The 18,567-nt window shown below is 48.7% G+C and overlaps 1 protein-coding gene across 1 annotated transcript in view; it reads left to right on the top strand.

Moving 5' to 3' along the window:
- The first annotated feature begins 161 nt into the window (after positions 1-161).
- Positions 162-18,567, top strand: part of nfatc2a (nuclear factor of activated T cells 2a) — a 27,741-nt gene continuing 9,335 nt past the window's right edge. The window contains exons 1-7 of the mRNA XM_042098936.1: positions 162-534; positions 1,151-2,093; positions 2,449-2,617; positions 3,079-3,081; positions 11,801-12,000; positions 12,215-12,387; positions 14,884-15,024. Of these exons, the coding sequence (XP_041954870.1) occupies positions 393-534; positions 1,151-2,093; positions 2,449-2,617; positions 3,079-3,081; positions 11,801-12,000; positions 12,215-12,387; positions 14,884-15,024 (1,771 nt within the window). The 5' untranslated portion in view covers positions 162-392. The remainder of the gene's footprint in view (positions 535-1,150; positions 2,094-2,448; positions 2,618-3,078; positions 3,082-11,800; positions 12,001-12,214; positions 12,388-14,883; positions 15,025-18,567) is intronic.

An 18,567-nucleotide genomic window follows, 5' to 3' on the forward strand; every position in this document is an offset into this window, starting at 1 on the left:
TGTTACAGCAGCACAAGAGGATGCTGTAATTGCACCTGTCACTCTCTAACCTATCAACAGGAGGCGTATTCCGTCCCCTTTTCGCTCATGTGCCATCCTAGCAGCACTACTGAATGAGTCCAGACACGCCTTATCTACAAGTGGTTGAGATGAAACAGGAAGCCAATGAGGAAGACTTGTAGTCTGCCTGTCACTAGCCTTCAAATGCAGCAAAAGCGTTTTTGAATTTAACGAGAAGCTTAGCCTCTACCCTACCCTAATTCCCTTAGCCTTGCCGGTTGCGTCTCTGCCTGATTTTCTTTGCGCTGTAGACAAGGCGTGTGAGGTGTCTATTTCGTGGCAGCTTTTCGAATGGTCATCGCTTTCCTAAAGTAAACGATAAAATAAATCAGATGACCTCTTTTTACGACGACAAAGTTCATGCGCTCGAGTTGGCTGAAGAGCTCAGTCAAGTGAACTGCCAAGATGACTTGGAGTTTGCCTACCTGTTTGAATATGAGCCGCCAAGCAGCGACTTCCCTGGGGAGAATCGAGGTTTGTTGTGCTTATTTAGAATATAATGTTAACCTATTATCAAAGGAGTAACACAGCTTGTATAGAGGGTGTATTTACCTAAATACCCTGAATTATCCTTAACGCATGTTGGATTTGATTACTTGACAGTTCATCATGATGCACATTCTCAAACATCTAACCTGCCTTCAAATGCTTTTATTTTTATTTTGTATCGATATATCGCTCATTAAAGTCATTATGAACTGGAACAAATGTGTTTTGGAGAGAATAATGCTATCATTACATTGTCTGCTTTTGCACTTCATTTTACGTGGAGTTGTAGAAGTTATTTTTGTATGAATGAATGAATAATTTCTTACAGCTACAGCCCTTCACCTAGAAAAGACCCACTTGATTTTCCATGACTATGAACTCAGAGACTTTTTGCACCTTTGAATGGCTCATGTAGTGGCATCAGTAGATTGTATCCAAACAGACAATATTTATTCCATGCTGAAACCCACAAGATCTACTGTTGTTGTTTCCGTGACAACTGGTGAAAGCAGTTAGTCTACATCACTGTTCTTATACTTTAGATTGTGTTTAGAATAAGAGATCTGTATTTATGATTGGTTCTTGTGTGTTTGTTTGGCAGATGAGCCAGGTCTCTCCACGCACAAAGTGCTTAGCTCCCCTGGCAGCCTCTCCTACACCCTGGAGGACACCGCTGGCTTTGGCCTCAAGTCCTGCAGCCCGTCCTATAGTGAGCCAAACCCTGAAGGCTTGCCTGACTACGAGAGCTTTGAGGCCAAAGGCTTCCTGGGCCAGGCGCGTCCCTCCGGCGCTCCAGCTCTCAGTCCGCGCATCGAGATCACGCCGTCCCGTGAGCACTACATCCAAGCACGCGACTCGCTGCAGGGTCAGCTGCTCAACACCAGCCCGCGGCAGGCCCTGACCGTGCCGGGACAAGACAGCCTGGCCTACCGCGAGCCGGCCTGCCTGAGCCCGGCCAGCAGCAACTCGTCCACCAGCTGGCACTCGGAGAGCTACTCGCCCTGGGCCTCGCCCTGCGTGTCGCCCAGCAACGGCCAGACGGCCGGCGACCTGTGCCCGCGCTTCCAGGGCATCCAGACCAGCGGCGGCTCCCCGGGCACCTCCCCGCGCGCCAGCCTGACGGAGGACTGTGCGGGCGGCCCGCGCTCACCCTCCTCGCGCCCCGGCTCGCGCTCCACCTCCCCGCAGGGCAAGCGCACCTATCACATGTACCGCAACCCCGGGCTCGTCGCCGGGCCACGCTCCCGCAGCCCCTCCCCCCACGCCGCCCATGACCACCACCACCACCCGTCGGCCGTCAGTGGGGGCGTCCACTACGGGTCAGAGGTCATCAACGGCTTTAACGTGGCCCAGCCCAGCTCCGTGCCCACCAAGATCATCAGGACGACCAACAGCAGCCAGGGGTACGGGGTCTACCCTGAAGCCCCCACTGAGAGCTACGTGTTGCCATGCCAACAGGATGTCAAAACCAAGCCTGAGTCCTTCTATGTCATCCCGCCTGCCATCTGGACCAAACAGCTCCCAGCAATCCCAGGCATTTGCAGGTGATTACAAAACCTACCAAGGTTACCATTGTACACGAGCATATGAGATTAAAAAGGGGAACGAAAGTGAGGGAGTAGTCCTTAACCACAGCAGCGCTGTGTGTGTGTGTGTGTGTGTGTGTGTGTGTGTGTGTGTGTGTGTGTGTCTGTGTGTCTGTGTGTGTGTGTGTGTGTGTATCTGTCTGTGTGTGTGTGTGTGTGTGTCTGTCTGTGTGTGTGTGTGTCTGTGTGAGTGTGTGTGTGTCTGTGTGTGTGTCTGTGTGTGTGTGTGTGTATGTGTGTGTGTGTGTGTGTGTGTGTCTGTGTATGTGTGTGTGTGTGTATTACATGTGTATAATGTTGTCATATCTCCCAGCATCCCTGTGGCCTCTCTGCCTCCTCTGGAGTGGCCCCTGCCCAGTCGCACTGACCAGTATGAGCTGTACATCGAGGTCCAGCCCAAGCCACACCACCGCGCCCATTACGAGACAGAGGGCAGCCGCGGGGCCGTCAAAGCCCCTACAGGGGGACACCCGGTAGTGCAGGTACGAGCGCTCCCCCTTTGCGTCCATCTCTCACTGGCCTGTCTCACACACAGGCCCTCGTCTGCCGCTCTCGGGAGCGTTATCTGGGCATCTCGCTCACAGACTGCTCCTCTGTGTCATGGTATTTCCTCATCATTATATAATGAGCAGGACTTTCGCCTCAAGTCAGGTTTATGAAAATGGCCTAGAGAGAGACAGAGATTGTGTGTGTGTGTGTGTGTGTGTGACTGTGTGTATGTGTGCGCATGTCTATTTTGGATGCATACATGTGGTAGGGTGTTTGTGTAGACATACATGTGTGTTGCCCAGTGAAATGAATAAGCGTGCCGAGAACAGTGCCTCTGGCAGTTCATTCAGTAGTTGTTTGGAAGAAGCACTGGACGAGGTTCAGTGCGACTGTTATGGGTATGAGTATTATTAAATATTTAAAATATTACTCCGGAGGATTAGTGGCCTGGCAGCTTGTGTTTGTTTCTTTTCACAGAGACATGGTGGCCATCTTTGGATCCCAAAGACCCACTGGCAGGATTTAAAAATAGCACAAGGCATACTCAACTCCATCTCAGGCATGGTCTGTGTTTGTGTTTGAGGCATCTTTAGAAACCATTGGGTTCAAGCACATGTTGGAAACCTCAAACTAACGTAACTTTTCTGTTGCACCTTAGTGACAACAACTTCCTCTTGTGAGGTGAAATGACTACAATAGTAGAGGGGAACTGGGTCTTCCACCTCAGAGGCAGACAGTCTCTAAACACCAGAGTCAGAAGGGCATGAACATTTCACTCAAACAGATCGGATTATTTGGTTTTGCGTTCCTGGTGTGCTGTTGTGAAAAGTGGCAGGGCTGAGGTGAAGTCCTAGACTTCCTGCCCTGTGTTTACCACGAAGCTTTGGGTATCACTATGGCAACTGCTTACTCCTTATGACATTTTTTAAGCTGTTTGGTACTCAGTGTAAACTGTGTGTAATGATGTGTTTAGCAGAACTGTGAGGGTGTGCTGCCCAGGCTGACCTGTGCTGAGACACACACACACACACAGAGAGAGAGACAGAGAGAGAGATACACACACACACACACACACACACACACATATATATACACACATGCACACACATGTACACACACACAGCCATGCTGTAGTTAGAGTGTTTATGGCTTTCCGTTGGCTGCTGTGTGTTGTGGTCAGCGTAGCTTACTGTGGTGAGTCACATGGTCATGGATGACCGTGACAAAGGGCTCCATCCTCTTTTTCACACTTTCATTCTCCTTCTTATTAACTGTCTTCTGTGTCTTTGACTGCCCTTCACCTGCTGGGCTAATAACTGCCCTTCACCTGCTGGGCTACTAACTGCCCTTCACCTGCTGGGTTACTAACCGCCCTTCACCTGCTGGGTTACTAACCGCCCTTCACCTGCTGGGTTACTCTCTGTGTGCCTCTCATCTTCCCTTAGCACTCTTTGGCTCCCCTAAACTCTCCCTCTCTCTCTCTCCTCCTCTCTCTTCCTCTCCCTCTCTCTTCCTCTCTCCCTCTCTCTCTCTCCTCCTCTCTCTCTCTCTCCTCCTCTCTCCCTCTCTCCCTCCCTCTCTCCCTCCCTCTCTCCCTCCCTCCCTCTCTCCCTCTCTCTCTTCCTCTCTCCCTCCCTCCCTCTCTCCCTCTCTCTCTCCCTCTCTCCCTCTCTCTCTTCCTCTCTCCCTCCCTCCCTCCCTCCCTCTCTCTCTCCCTCTCTCTCTCCCTCTCTCCCTCTCTCTCTTCCTCCCTCCCTCCCTCCCTCTCTCTCTCTCTCTCTCTCTCTTTCTCTCTCTCTCTCCCTCTCTCTCTCTCTCTCTTTCTCTCTCCCTTGCTCTTTCACTCTGCCCCCCTCCACTTTACTTTTCCAACCTCTCTCCTGAATCACGATTTGCATCCATGGTAACAAGGTTCTCTAGTGGCCCCTGGCAACGAGAGTGTTTGCTACAAGCCTAAGGCTTCTCTTTCACCCCAGCACACACTCACACACACACACACACGGACACGCACACACACACGGACACGCACACACACACGGACACACACACACACTCACACTCACACACACACACACTCACACTCACACACACACACACACACACACACACACACACACACACACACACACACACACAGCCTTTCTAGAGCATCCACAATCTGTCTGCTTAATACATAAACCTACTCCTACGGGAAAACGTCAAAGTGTTTCTTTCTTGATGAAAATATTTATTTACTTATTAGTTTATATATTTATATATTCAAGCTAGACTAGGCCAATCCCACACAAAACAGACCTTAGACTAGAGTGAACAAGCACAGTTACTGTATACACTGTTCTACAGTACAGTTTGAAGTTTGAACACATTTATTTTATTCCTGACAGAAAGCGTTTAAGCTAGTGCTTTCCCACTATCAGTGTGATTGTCTCTATTTTCTTATCTTCATCATTATCAACATCTGAATTGTTGCCTTTTGAATAAACATACTGACCCAAAGTGATGTATCAGTCATTACTACCATGCTGATGTGATGTCAAGTTCAGTTCAGGAACCTGCTGTTTTTAATATATTAATTGGCAGTTCATTACTACCATGCTGATGTGATGTCAAGTTCAGTTCAGGAACCTGCTGTTTTTAATATATTAATTGGCAGTTCATTTTGCTGGTGAAATCTATATGCAAGTATAATTTCTCTAACAAAGCCATTACATTTCACAATGTACAGCCCACAATGTAGTGTTGAAAAGACATCAGAAAGAGAGTGAGGTGAAGAGGTGAATATGGCACCTCTCTCTCTCTCTGGAGCACGTCAATATAGTCGAGCTGCTGCTTCATGCTTAGTGGTTTCTGCACACTTCCTTCCGAATAGACTTCTCTGCTCTTCTTTTTGAGCTGGCTAATATGCTCGATGTGCATCATAAATAAGTGTGTGGGTGTGTGGTGAGTGGGTGGGTGAGTAGGGGGGTGTCTACGTGTGTGTGAGTGTGTGCATGCGTGTGTGTGTGTCTGTGTGCACGGGTGCGCGCGCACATACCTGTGCGTGTTCGTATTTCAGCTTTGTTACAAAATGAACAGCACTGTAGAAACGGTATCTTTTAAGGTGTGTGTTATTGTGGTCTATAAAAGCAAATCTACGGTTGTATTGTATTCTATTCTATTTTAATCTGCATGTGTTAGGGGTTATTGTGGTCTATAAAAGCAAATCTACGGTTGTATTGTATTCTATTCTATTCTAATCATTAATCATGAACCTCCTCATGCAGGCTTGTCTTGTACACCTCAAGCCAACTATTACACACCACAGAGCTACTATACTCTCGCTCACTCACTCACCTGCAAACACACACTCAGACTAACACTAGGGTCGCTGCAAACACACACACAGACTAACACTAGGGTCGCTGCAAACACACACTCAGACTAACACTAGGGTCGCTGCAAACACACACTCAGACTAACACTACTGTAGGGTTGCTGCAAACACACACTCAGACTAACACTACTGTAGGGTTGCTGCAAACACACACTCAGACTAACACTAAGGTCGCTGCAAACACACACTCAGGTGCCGTTTACACGACGGCGGTTTTTGTGAAGGTTGTGAGGTTTTGATAACGGTTACGCTTTGCGTGTACACGACGCCGGCAGTTTAGGAGACTGAAACCGATAGCTTTTGAAACCGGCTTCCGAAGTGGGAACTTTTGAAACCGCCGGCTAACTTTCGCAGTGTAGACGCCTGTAGGTGTGAAGCCGGCAACTTTATGACGACATAGCCCCACCTCTCAACTCAGCCACGGCACTCGACCTGACATGCTGCTTGTCAAAACAAACCAAACCATTTATTTATCATATTAAAATGTTTTTCTTTCCCCTGTCATGATTTATGTGCACAATGTAGCCTATCAGCCTTTAGTGGCTAAGTTAGAAGCACACGTTAGCTTAACTCAGTTAAACACTAGCTTACTGCATGTTAGTGTTTTCTCCAGTGGTGTTCAGACCTAATGCAATGCGTAGGCTAAGCATTTGAAATTTCACATAGCAGTCACATACCTTGAAAATGAACTTTATTAGTTTAACAGTTGAATTAAGAAACCGAATTGTCTGTAGTCTCCTTATTTCATGCGACTGCTTAACCAGAGCCCTTATTAGACATTCTCTGGCTTAACAAACTGTTTCAACAATGTTTTCTTCTACGCGATTCACGCGAAATTATCGTGAAGCTTCTGCACAGAGGCGCCATCGACTGGTCTGGCATATGCACTACAGCACATTTAGCCGGTTACACCTCTGTGTGTCATGTAAACGGCCCCTCACCCGGCGGTTTCGTGTAAACGGCCCCTCAGACTAACACTAGGGTTGCTGCAGCTGAGACTGTGCTCTAAGGGGCCACATTTTAATATTGTAACGATTTGATAGCGACACACACAGTTGTCCAATCAAAGGTTTATTCGCGGAAGCGGGAATCACGCACATATAAAGACCAAGACACCATTACACAGGAAACACAAGGGAAGTCAATAAAACAAGCACGATACACAAACAGGGTTGTCACATACAATACACCGGGTAAAACACATGAAGTAAAACCTAAAGAAAGACAAGCTAACACATACATGACAAGGAAAACGCAATTACACTAACTAAAACCGACATTACACAAACCAGCATTCACACACATTGCATTCTGGGAGGCTAGCACTCAGTCCGAGGCACCGACGTTACACAGCCCCCTCGCGAGCTATTGCCGTCCTCGGCAAAATCTCCTCACTTAGCCATTGCCATAACGTCGGTGTGGGCATTCACTCGCTCAGTCCATCAGTCTGTGGTACCGCCAACAACACGTGGGGTGCACAGGCCGCAGGAGCTCACTCAGCGGCTGCCACGCTGCTAGCAATCCAGTGCGGGCGTGCTAGCAGCCACGTGGCCGTCCCTGCTCGTCACCAGCTCCCTCTCAGCAGCCGCCCTCAGGCTGCACTTTCCGCGGCGTGTCACCGCGGCACTCCTCCTCTCCAGACGGGGCCCTAGGTGGCCTACACTACCGTAGACTGTGGCACCAAGCACCGGAACTCACGGGTCAACTGTAGCTGCACCTCCGTCGCTCCACTCCACAGTCGCACCGGCCAGGATAGGCAGGCACCAGCTCCGCTGCAGCCGGACCACGCTGAGCTCTTAGGCCATCAGCTACCGGTTTCGGCGTCCCTCCTCGCGCTGCCTCCTCGCAGAGCTGTCCTCCTTTGCTCCAGGCCCGCTCCACTCCGCCATGGTCACGACGAAGGCTTGACCCCCCTCTTCTGCCTCGTGCTATCTCCCAACACAGCAAACCTTTTTTTTTTTTCCTCTGGCGCCGGCCAACAGGCCAACTAGAACGGGCACCCACACAGCACGGTGCCTCTCACACGCACCCAAACGTTTTAAAGTTCAGAGTTCAGAGGGCCTTTCTGTCAAGGCTGCCCCACCGTCGTGAGTTCGCTGCCCCCAGCGGCTCCGCCAACCATCCGTTGTCCATGAACCTCTTCCTCGCCACTCTCCCTCGGCTCTGCTCACGCGTCGCGGCCAGGGCCACCGCCAGCTCCAGCCTCGAGCCGCCCGGCGGGGGCAGGGGCTCCTGGTCTTCTCAAGGTGGAGTCAGTGCCCAGGCCAGCGTCGTCTTCTCCGCGACCGCTTCTTCAGGTCCCTCTTCCGGCAAGATCTCCTCCCATTGCAGCAGGCAGGTCCAGGCGACAGCTCCTCTCCTCCGGTGGCAGTAACGACAGAAGGCCTCAAGCTCTTTAGCAGCCCTTACAAGGGCTCTCTCCGGATCCTCTTGCGTGGGCCTCCACCCAGTGGTGAGGTCTCCCGCTCCCAACTTCTCTCACTGAGCGGAGGCCATGTTCGAAAGTCGCTTCTGACACCAATGTAACGATTTGATAGCGACACACACAGTTCACACACATATAAAGACCAAGACACCATTACATAGGAAACACAAGGGAAGTCAATAAAACAAGCACGATACACGAACAGGGTTGTCACATACAATACACCGGGTAATACACATGAAGTAAAACCTAAAGAAAGACTACACAAGCTAACACATACATGACAAGGAAAACGCAATTACACTAACTAAAACCGACATTACACAAACCAGCATTCACACACATTGCATTCTGGGAGGCTAGCACTCAGTCCAAAAGGCACCGACGTTACAATATGATAAATAAATAGTTTGGTTTGTTTTGACAAGCAGCATGTCAGGTCGAGTGCCGTGGCTGAGTTGAGAGGTGGGGCTATGTCGTCATAAAGTTGCTGGCTTCGCACCTACAGGCGTCTACACGGCGAAAGTTAGCCGGCGGTTTCAAAAATTCCCACTTCGGAAGCCGGTTTCAAAAGCTATCGGTTTCAGTCTCCTAAACTGCCGGCGTCGTGTACACGCAAGGCGTAACCGTTAACAAAACCTCACCGGTTTCACAAAAACCGGCGTCGTGTAAACGGCACCTAAGCTTTATGCAACTGAGATCAGTCACTATAGTTCTTAGCCCATGTAAGGCTAGTTACAAGCTCTATGGAACTCTATAACTGCATATATATTTACGTGGCATAGTGTAGCCAAGTAGCATGTTGAGGAGTGTGTGTGTGTGTGTGTCTTGTCTGGTTGGGTGTTAGTGTACAGTATGTGCATGTAGGTGCTGCTGTTAGCATGTGTGCATGTATCACTGGTGCTGCTGTTAGCATGTTAGCATGTGTGCATGTATCATTGGTGCTGCTGTTAGCATGTGTGCATGTATCACTGGTGCTACTGTTAGCATGATAGCATGTGTGCATGTATCACTGGTGCTGCTGTTAGCATGTTAGCATGTGTGCATGTATCACTGGTGCTGCTGTTAGCATGTGTGCATGTATCACTGGTGCTGCTGTTAGCATGTTAGCATGTGTGCATGTATCACTGGTGCTGCTGTTAGCATGTTAGCATGTGTACATGTATCACTGGTACTACTGTTAGCATGTGTGCATGTATCACTGGTGCTGCTCCAGGTCCCAGTGCTGCCTGCTGCTGGTCCTACTCCAGACAGTCTAGACAGCTCCTGTGGAGCAGAGGGAGGCCTGCACCTCCTCCTGCTCCTCCTCCTCCTCCTCCTCTTCCTCCTGCTCTGGGGAGCCTCCTGGCCTCTTTGTCTGGACTGCTTGGATCAGGATGGCTGATGAACCTCCTGCTAAGGGCTCAGGGGTTTTAAAGATTGAGGTCTGTGTGTGTGTGTGTGTGTGTGTGTGTGTCTGGTCATAGACTCAACTAGACAGACATGTAGAGGTAAGAGAGCTCTCAGCAAGTCTCAGTGCTACTGTCAGCCGTGTGTTTGTGTTTTCATGTGTTTTGGTGTAGTGTGTAGGGAAGGGTATGCATGTATGTATGCAGAAATACACAAACATATGGCTGCTCATCTTTGTGTATTTGTCTATGCATGCATGTTTCATTTATTCATATATTGTATAGAAAGGCCATAGTCAGCCTGTGGTGTATGATATCTATCTGCAGGCTGAGTCTCTGAGAAGCAAATGAAAGTGTGTTGGTCCGTGGCCATGGTCTGTGTCTGTCACATTGCAAAGTGTAAAGTGTGTATATGTGTGTGTCGGTTTGTCTGTGTGTCTCATGAGGATTCTAACTGTCGGAGATAGGGGAACTCTCAGAACGGCCTTGTGTGATCAGAGGAAGCAGACTGATGTGTTAAAATGATATTTGTAACTGTGGCAGTCAGAACGAGAGCTAGGTAGAATATTAGCTGCATAAACGCATTGCTTGGCTAATGTCATAAAGACGATTGGTGGATGGATCGATGCAGGAAGTTAAATAATGTATTTGTATATTTATATATGAATGATCACTGAAGGACAAGGTGCACTGAGAATCATTTTAGAATTGAACCGTGAAGATTCAGGGAAGACCTCAACCCAGAGCTCACTGCTGTGATTGCTGCTGAAATCCATACATTACATACTTTGTAGTATGAGGAAGATAAATGCATGCAGCATTTGCATTGCTGTAGAGATTCTGTTGGAATAATTGCACATATGAATCTGATGATTATGATATTTTTGACAGTAACGATGATGACTGTGAGCTTGCCTTTACCTGTGGAAAAGAGATCCTACTCATGTCAGGCATAACGTGACTCTGCATGTGAAGCTGGTGGTGAATGTAACATGGTGTGCTGCTGTGTTGTGTTGTGCAGCTGGTGGTGAATGTAACATGGTGTGCTGCTGTGTTGTGTGGTGCAGCTGGTGGTGAATGTAACATGGTGTGCTGCTGTGTTGTGTGGTGCAGCTGGTGGTGAATGTAACATGGTGTGCTGCTGTGTTGTGTGGTGCAGCTGGTGGTGAATGTAACATGGTGTGCTGCTGTGTTGTGTGGTGCAGCTGGTGGTGAATGTAACATGGTGTGCTGCTGTGTTGTGTGGTGCAGCTGGTGGTGAATGTAACATGGTGTGCTGCTGTGTTGTGTGGTGCAGCTGGTGGTGAATGTAACATGGTGTGCTGCTGTGTTGTGTGGTGCAGCTGGTGGTGAATGTAACATGGTGTGCTGCTGTGTTGTGTGGTGCAGCTGGTGGTGAATGTAACATGGTGTGCTGCTGTGTTGTGTGGTGCAGCTGGTGGTGAATGTAACATGGTGTGCTGCTGTGTTGTGTGGTGCAGCTGGTGGTGAATGTAACATGGTGTGCTGCTGTGTTGTGTGGTGCAGCTGGTGGTGAATGTAACATGGGGTGCTGCTGTGTTGTGTGGTGCAGCTGGTGGTGAATGTAACATGGTGTGCTGCTGTGTTGTGTGGTGCAGCTGGTGGTGAATGTAACATGGTGTGCTGCTGTGTTGTGTGGTGCAGCTGGTGGTGAATGTAACATGGTGTGCTGCTGTGTTGTGTGGTGCAGCTGGTGGTGAATGTAACATGGTGTGCTGCTGTGTTGTGTGGTGCAGCTGGTGGTGAATGTAACATGGTGTGCTGCTGTGTTGTGTGGTGCAGCTGGTGGTGAATGTAACATGGTGTGCTGCTGTGTTGTGTGGTGCAGCTGGTGGTGAATGTAACATGGTGTGCTGCTGTGTTGTGTGGTGCAGCTGGTGGTGAATGTAACATGGTGTGCTGCTGTGTTGTGTGGTGCAGCTGGTGGTGAATGTAACATGGTGTGCTGCTGTGTTGTGTGGATTGCAAGCATGGTGGTGAATGTAACATGCCCCTTGGGCTTCAGATCTTCATCGGCACCGCAGATGAGCGCATCCTCAAGCCACATGCCTTCTACCAGGTGCACCGCATCACCGGCAAGACCGTCACCACCTCCAGCTACGAGAAGATCATCAGCAGCACCAAGGTCCTGGAGATCCCCCTCGAGCCTAAGAACAACATGAAGGCAATGTGAGTCCACTAGAAGAGTGTGTGCGTGCGTCCGTGCATGCGTCCATGCGTGCATGCGCGCGTGTGTGTGTGTGTGTGTGTGTGTGTGTGTGTGTGTCTCTTTACCCATGATGTAGATGTTCTAATGATTATGTCTGGACATTTACTGTAACTGGACCTGGTTGCTAAGTAAAGAAATCAAAATGTGTGTGTGTGTGTCTGTGTCTGTCTTCAGAATTGACTGTGCTGGGATCCTGAAGCTTCGTAATGCGGACATCGAGCTGAGGAAAGGCGAGACGGACATCGGGCGTAAGAACACTCGTGTCCGGCTGGTGTTCCGGGTGCACATTCCCCAGGCCAACGGCCAGCATGTGTCCCTGCAGGTGGCCTCCCACCCCATTGAGTGCTGTGAGTGCCCCCCCCCCCCCCCACACACACACACACATACCTTTGGCTGGGCTGCATGTGACAAACTGACAATGCCACCGATCAGCACAGACACACATCAGTTCAATGTCCTAACGAGACAGACAATGCCATGTAATGCTGGTAGTTTCTGAGATTGTCTGAGTGAGGATCAGCAATGACCTTTTCCCTCTTGTGAACACTATACGGTTCAGTAGCCTTGTGGTGGATGTCTAGCTAACTAATTAGCTAACCTGCTAACCAGCCAAACCACTGGCTGCTTGGGTTGGTCAGCAGCTTCTATTTAATATATCTTACAAGAACTGATTTACATTGAACAAAATAGTTTCTTTAGCTTAATCGACAGTTTGTAAAAGTCAAACTCAACCCATAGCTTAGCAGGACTGCAGTGATGAGTGTGAGGTTCCATGTAGTATAAGTATATATACTTTTTTGATCCCGTGAGGGAAATTTGGTCTCTGCATTCAACCCAATCGGTGAATTAGTGAAACACAAACAGCACACAGTGAACACACAGTGAGGTGAAGCACACACTAATCCCGGCGCAGTGAGCTGCCTGCTACAATGGCGGCGCTCGGGGAGCAGTGAGGGGTTAGGTGCCTTGCTCAAGGGCACTTCAGCCACGGCCCACTGGTCGGGGCTTGAACCGGCAACCCTCCGGTTACAAGTCCAGAGCTAACCAGTGGGTCACGGCTGCCCAATGTAATCTCTTCTGTCTCACTGCATATCACTGGATTGGGACACACACTGCATATCACTGGATTGGGACACACACTGAATACTGCCATTGTTGTTTATCTCTGTGGCATATCATTTTTCAGGAAGTGAGCAGCACGATTTCAATTACTTGTGCAGTGATGAAGAAAACACAGTTCTACCACATGAATATTGTTCAGCGTTGTCAGTCAGATCAGCACAGGTGTAGCTAAATGAATACGATCAGATTGTAGACACACTGCAGTTTGGTGTGTGCTTTAGTAATACGTCCATATAATTCAGCTGGTTTGGGAATCATCCATAACAGGCGTAACAGTGTAAACAAATCAAATGAGTCCAAGAACACCCTCGCATGCTTCTACGAGTGTATATGTGAAAGGTCAGTGTTTTCTGCTCAGTAAGGGTTTTGCTATTATTAACTGTTAAAAGTAACGCTTCAGAAAAGAAATATGACAGGAACACACATGCACAACTTCATTCAGTCTCTGATCATTTAGTCAAGGTGCGTCAGGTGTTGTCTGGCTTGTTTACTCAACCTGTTTGGTGCTTGGCATACCTGTTCAAAGGTCTTGTCTTAGGTGTTTGTCTGGGTTGGCCTGAACGGATATTGAGTTGCTGTAGAGGGCTGGATGAAGCCACCAGCTGTTTTATTTTTGAATGGACAGACATTGATTTAGATATTTCCTCTTGACCAAAAGCAAACAAAAGTGAACGAAGGGCCCTTCTGACTCATCGTGTCATTACCTCATGTCATAGAAGGAAAACAACATCCACCAATGATCAATAGCATGGACCAAAGTCAAAAATGTCAGATTTTAATGTATGTTTGTGTGTGTGAACTTAGATGTGTCTGTGTCATTAGTAATACGTAAGGGATAATGTATAGAACGCCGGTCATTATCGGGAAAATAAGTCCAAAAGGTGAACCGGACCCCGATGCGCAGCGGAGGGGACTTGCTACTCCCTGAGGAGACATGTATTATCCGGCTCTTGTGAAGATAATAGACAGTATTAATCAGTGGCTCCACTGTATCTCATATCCCTTTACTATACTCCATCAGTGTAAACAACATAATGCTCTGTATGCAGCCATAAAACTGGCTTTAAGAAAAATAATGGAAGTTGTTGTGGAAGAGGTAGTGATTGTTTTAAAACAGTTACTTTGCTTTCATCATTGTTCATGTGGTTTCTGATTGGTTTAGCCCTGCTCAGCATGCACATTTCAAGAGTGTGGAGGAGTGAGATGCCTGAGATGTGGCTGCAGTGGTTAAAGCTTGAAGTTATTTCCCAGCCATAGCTCTTCAACATGGTGACCTAGAGTCACTGTACGAGTGGCACCATGCACCGCATAAAGCAGTGTGTGAGGGTGTAGTGAATAACATGCTATGTCCTACTTTATTTAGAGTTGGATGGGAAAACATCTCTTTACAGGGCGTTTTGAGGGATCTCTCAGAAATCCTCAATATTTTAGCTTGCTTTTAGCTGTGTGTAACTGTAACTGTGTATTGTGGTGTGTATGTGTGTGAATGTAACCTGTGTGTAATTGTAATTTTGTGTGTGTGTGTGTGTGTGTGTGTGTGTGTGTGTGTGTGTGTGTGAATGTAACCTGTGTGTAACTGTAACTGTGTATTGTGGTGTGTATGTGTGTCTTTGTGTGTGTGTGAATGTAACCTGTGTGTAACTGTAAGTGTGTATTATGGTGTGTCTGTGTGTGTGTGTGTGTATGTGAATGTAACCTGTGTGTAACTGTCTTCTCTGTAGCCCAGCGCTCAGCTCATGAGCTGCCCATGGTGGAGAAGCAGGATCTGGATGGCTGTAGTGTGCTGGGGGGCCAGCAGATGATCCTCACTGGACAGAACTTCAGCTCCGACTCCAAAGTCATCTTCACCGAGAAGACCCCTGGTGTGTACACTAAAGCCCTTCAGCTTGTCCAGAGTGGGTTGTTGAGGAGTGCAGGGGATACGTATACATAGTCCCTCTTTTTGCATTAGTCGAAGTTGAAAAAAGATTGTTGTCTGTTATCAATGTTTATTTGAGTAGTCCTCTTGGAGGATGCCTTTTGCATGATGTGTGTGCATGCTGCTGAAGCAGGAGCAGTGTGTAGAGCAGTGCAAACTTTCAAAGAAACTGAAAGAAAGGCTTAACAGGAATGTATACGGCTCTGTACTACGCCAGCAAGAACATGAGAACTGTCTCATCACTCAGGGGGGGGGGGGGGGGGGGGGGGCTTCCCACACTGGGTATCACTTTCATGTGAAACTCTCTCTTTCTCTCTCTCCTCCCACTCTCAAAGTCATCTCCGTCTCCCTCCCTCTTTCTCTCTCTTTCTCTCTCTCTCTATCTATCTCTCTTTCTCTCTATCTCTCTATCTCTCTCTCCCTCCCTCCCTCTCTCTCTCTCTCTCTCTCTCTTTCTCTCTATCTCTCTCCCTTTCTCTCTATCTATCTCTCTCTATCGCTCTCCCTTTCTCTCTATCTATCTCTCTATCTCTCTCTCTGTCTTTATCTATCTCTCTCTCTCTCTATCTCCCTCTCTTTCTCTCTCTATCTGCCTCTCTCGCTCTCTCTCTGTCTCGCTAAACCACCGTGCTGTGGCAGGTCCGTTCTCTTGCGTCCAGGTCAACTAGGTTTCTTTGAGGCGTCCAGGTGTGGTCAGTGGCGTTGTGTAGTCGGAGTGGGTGTGTCTCGGGGCAGGAGTTTACGCGGTGGCCATTTGCATGGCTCTGGTGATAAGCTGGCAGCCTCACTTACCCTTGGCCTTTCCCCTCCTCCTCCCGGAGAGAGAGGGGGAGAGAGAGGGAGAGAGAGAGAGAGAGAGGGAGAAAGAGCGAGGGAGAGAGATAGAGAGAGGGAGAGAGAGAGAGGGAGGGAGAGAGAGAGCGCTCTGGCGCTTGGAGCCCTGACTGTTGCGCCTGCTGTCCCGCTCCCTGCAGCTCTCCCAAAGGCCGCCCTGCTGCCATTTGAATCCTGACCTTTCCTAATCTCCAGCCGACGCATTTGCATGGCGCTCAGATTTCTGATGCAAAACCACGCCGTCCTCATGGACTCATCAGAGGCCTCATGCCTCTTCACACAGGCTCCTCTCAAGTCTCCATTAGACCCTCAGAAATCACCAAGAGAGGGGCAGACCCCACTACACACTGACTAGCCTGAGACCCTCCTATTAGAGAGGTGAAAACAGAAACAATTTCCCTCACGGGATCAAAAGAGTATATATACTTATATACACATATATATTAATATATATATACCGTGTCTTTTCCTTGTGGTGTATATGCATGCCAGATATACATGCTTCTGTTACTTTCACTGCTCTTGCTAATGGCCACTCTAACTTCCCACATTGTTAGCAGTGTGGTAGGTCATGTGCTGTCGATCGTTTGACCATGCCGTTAGGGTGGAGCACTCTCCAATCACGCCAGTGACACCAATGACATCAGCACTTTCACTGTCGTGGCCAGAGTGTGGCCAGACCTTGGTCAGCCTGCGCTACACACAGTCAGAGTACATGCCTGGTATGTGGATGTGTGGCGGTACACCTGCCGCCCTCTAAACGGCAGGCCTCAGCATGAGCATACTGTACATCACGAGCTGAAATGAGCACCAGAGCCACCCAGAGGCTAGACAGCAGTTTGTGTCCTCGTTATCCTCGTCTGCTTGCCTGTGTACGGTGTGTGGTCATGACCTGGCGCCCCTGGATCATGTAGAGTAAAGGGCCATTGGTGTGTGTGTGTGTGTGTGTGTGTGAGAGAGAGAGAGAGTGTGTGTGTGTGTATGTGTCCATGTGTGTGTGTGTGTGTGTGTGTGTGTGTGTGTGTGTGTGTGTGTGTGTTGTGTGTTGAGATAACAGAGCCACTGACTGCAGCGTGTGCAGTGTGCAGACTGCAGTGTGAGCGACCGCTCTCTCCTCACTTCACGCTTGAGCTCTACTTTGTGGAGAGCTGATGACAGATGGCCTCTGTGTGTGTGTGTGTGTGTGTGTGTGTGTGTGTGTGTGTGTGTGTGTGTGTGTGTGTGTGTGTGTGTGTGTGTAGCTTCATGACAGAAGAATAGAGATATTGAACTAAGATAACGTTTCTATTATGAGGATCATTTTGAATAGAGGTGAAAATACTGAAGAGTTAGATATTTTAAAAAGGTCTGTTAACAGAACGCTACTGTCAGCCGTCAGGACTTCATTTAATCTCATTGGTTGTGTAACCTCTAGTTTGTCCCGTTGTGTTCTAGTAGTTGTGCAGACGGTGTGTGTTTTAGAGTTGCTGTGCTGTGATATGTTTTGCAAGTGTTGTCAGTTGTCATGCGTTGTGTCTGGCGTGTGCTGTGGTTGTCGTGCTGTGGTGTTTGTTGTGTCTGCAGTGTGCTGTGGTTGTCGTGTTGTGCTGTAATGTGTTTATGGTGCTGGGCTGTAGTCTGAGGGCTGCCCAGGAAGCAGTGAGGGGAGAGGAGAGCGTTCAGCCCGGGATGACTGACTCACTCACTCCGTCTCCTGCAACCTCTGCTAAGCCAGCAGCGCTACGTGGACTCCCCTGGGTGCTTCCTTCTCTCTCTCTCTCTCTCTCTCTCTCTCTCTCTCTCTCTCTCTCTCTCTCTCTTTCTCTCTCTCTCTGTCTCTCTCTCTCTCTCACAGATTTCACTTTCTCCTTTTCTTTTTTCTGCCAGGGTTCCCTGCTCTGTTATTTCACTCCAAAGCTATGCCTGGCGTCAGAGAAAGAGAGAGAATTAGAGAGAGAGAGAGAGAAAGAGAGAGAAAGAATGAGGGAGAGTGAGGGAGGGGTGGAGGCTAGAGAGGCTTTGCTGTTGTTTTGGAGGGTTTCTCTGCATGACACACAGTGTGCATGACGAGCACCCCAACATCCATGTGAATGGGACACAGCTGTGTGTGGCTCATGGCAGGCGGGGAGGCCGAGCCCAGAGGGCCTCCAACAGAGAGCAGGCATGAGCAGCAGAACTCCGCACCTGTCCTCCACAATCCATCACATCAGCCCTTGCACTGTTGTACCTGGCAGCGCGCTCGGAATACCCTTTGTCCCGGTATGGCGCTGACTCATTCGAGCCGAGCGCTAGGCCTAACATCTGGCTCGGGAAATTCCCACCAATTACGGGGAAGCTACCGTCATATTGACAAACGTTTGAGCTATATGATAAGAACTTAGTGAAATTAGTCAACAAGTCATTTGCTGCCAAGACTGCTGTCAGGTTTATGGTTCTCAAGAATCAAAAAGCTCTCTTTGGTTTCAGTACGCAGAACTGGCTTAGGAATAAAATTAAAAAAAGACAGATATTAACATTGTTGAAACAGCATAACTTATGTGTGAACAGCTGCTCTCAGTAGTCTTTTGGTGTCAAGTTGATTTCCATCCTTTTTGCTTGTCCTAACCCTTTGGTAAGGAAGCTGAAATGCATATTAACTGCAGGAACCCAGATTAGCTGGATTTTGTAATGTTTT

The sequence above is a fragment of the Alosa sapidissima genome, chromosome 7, assembly GCF_018492685.1.
Source record: "Alosa sapidissima isolate fAloSap1 chromosome 7, fAloSap1.pri, whole genome shotgun sequence".
In the NCBI taxonomy this organism is placed as follows: Eukaryota; Metazoa; Chordata; class Actinopteri; order Clupeiformes; family Clupeidae; genus Alosa; species Alosa sapidissima.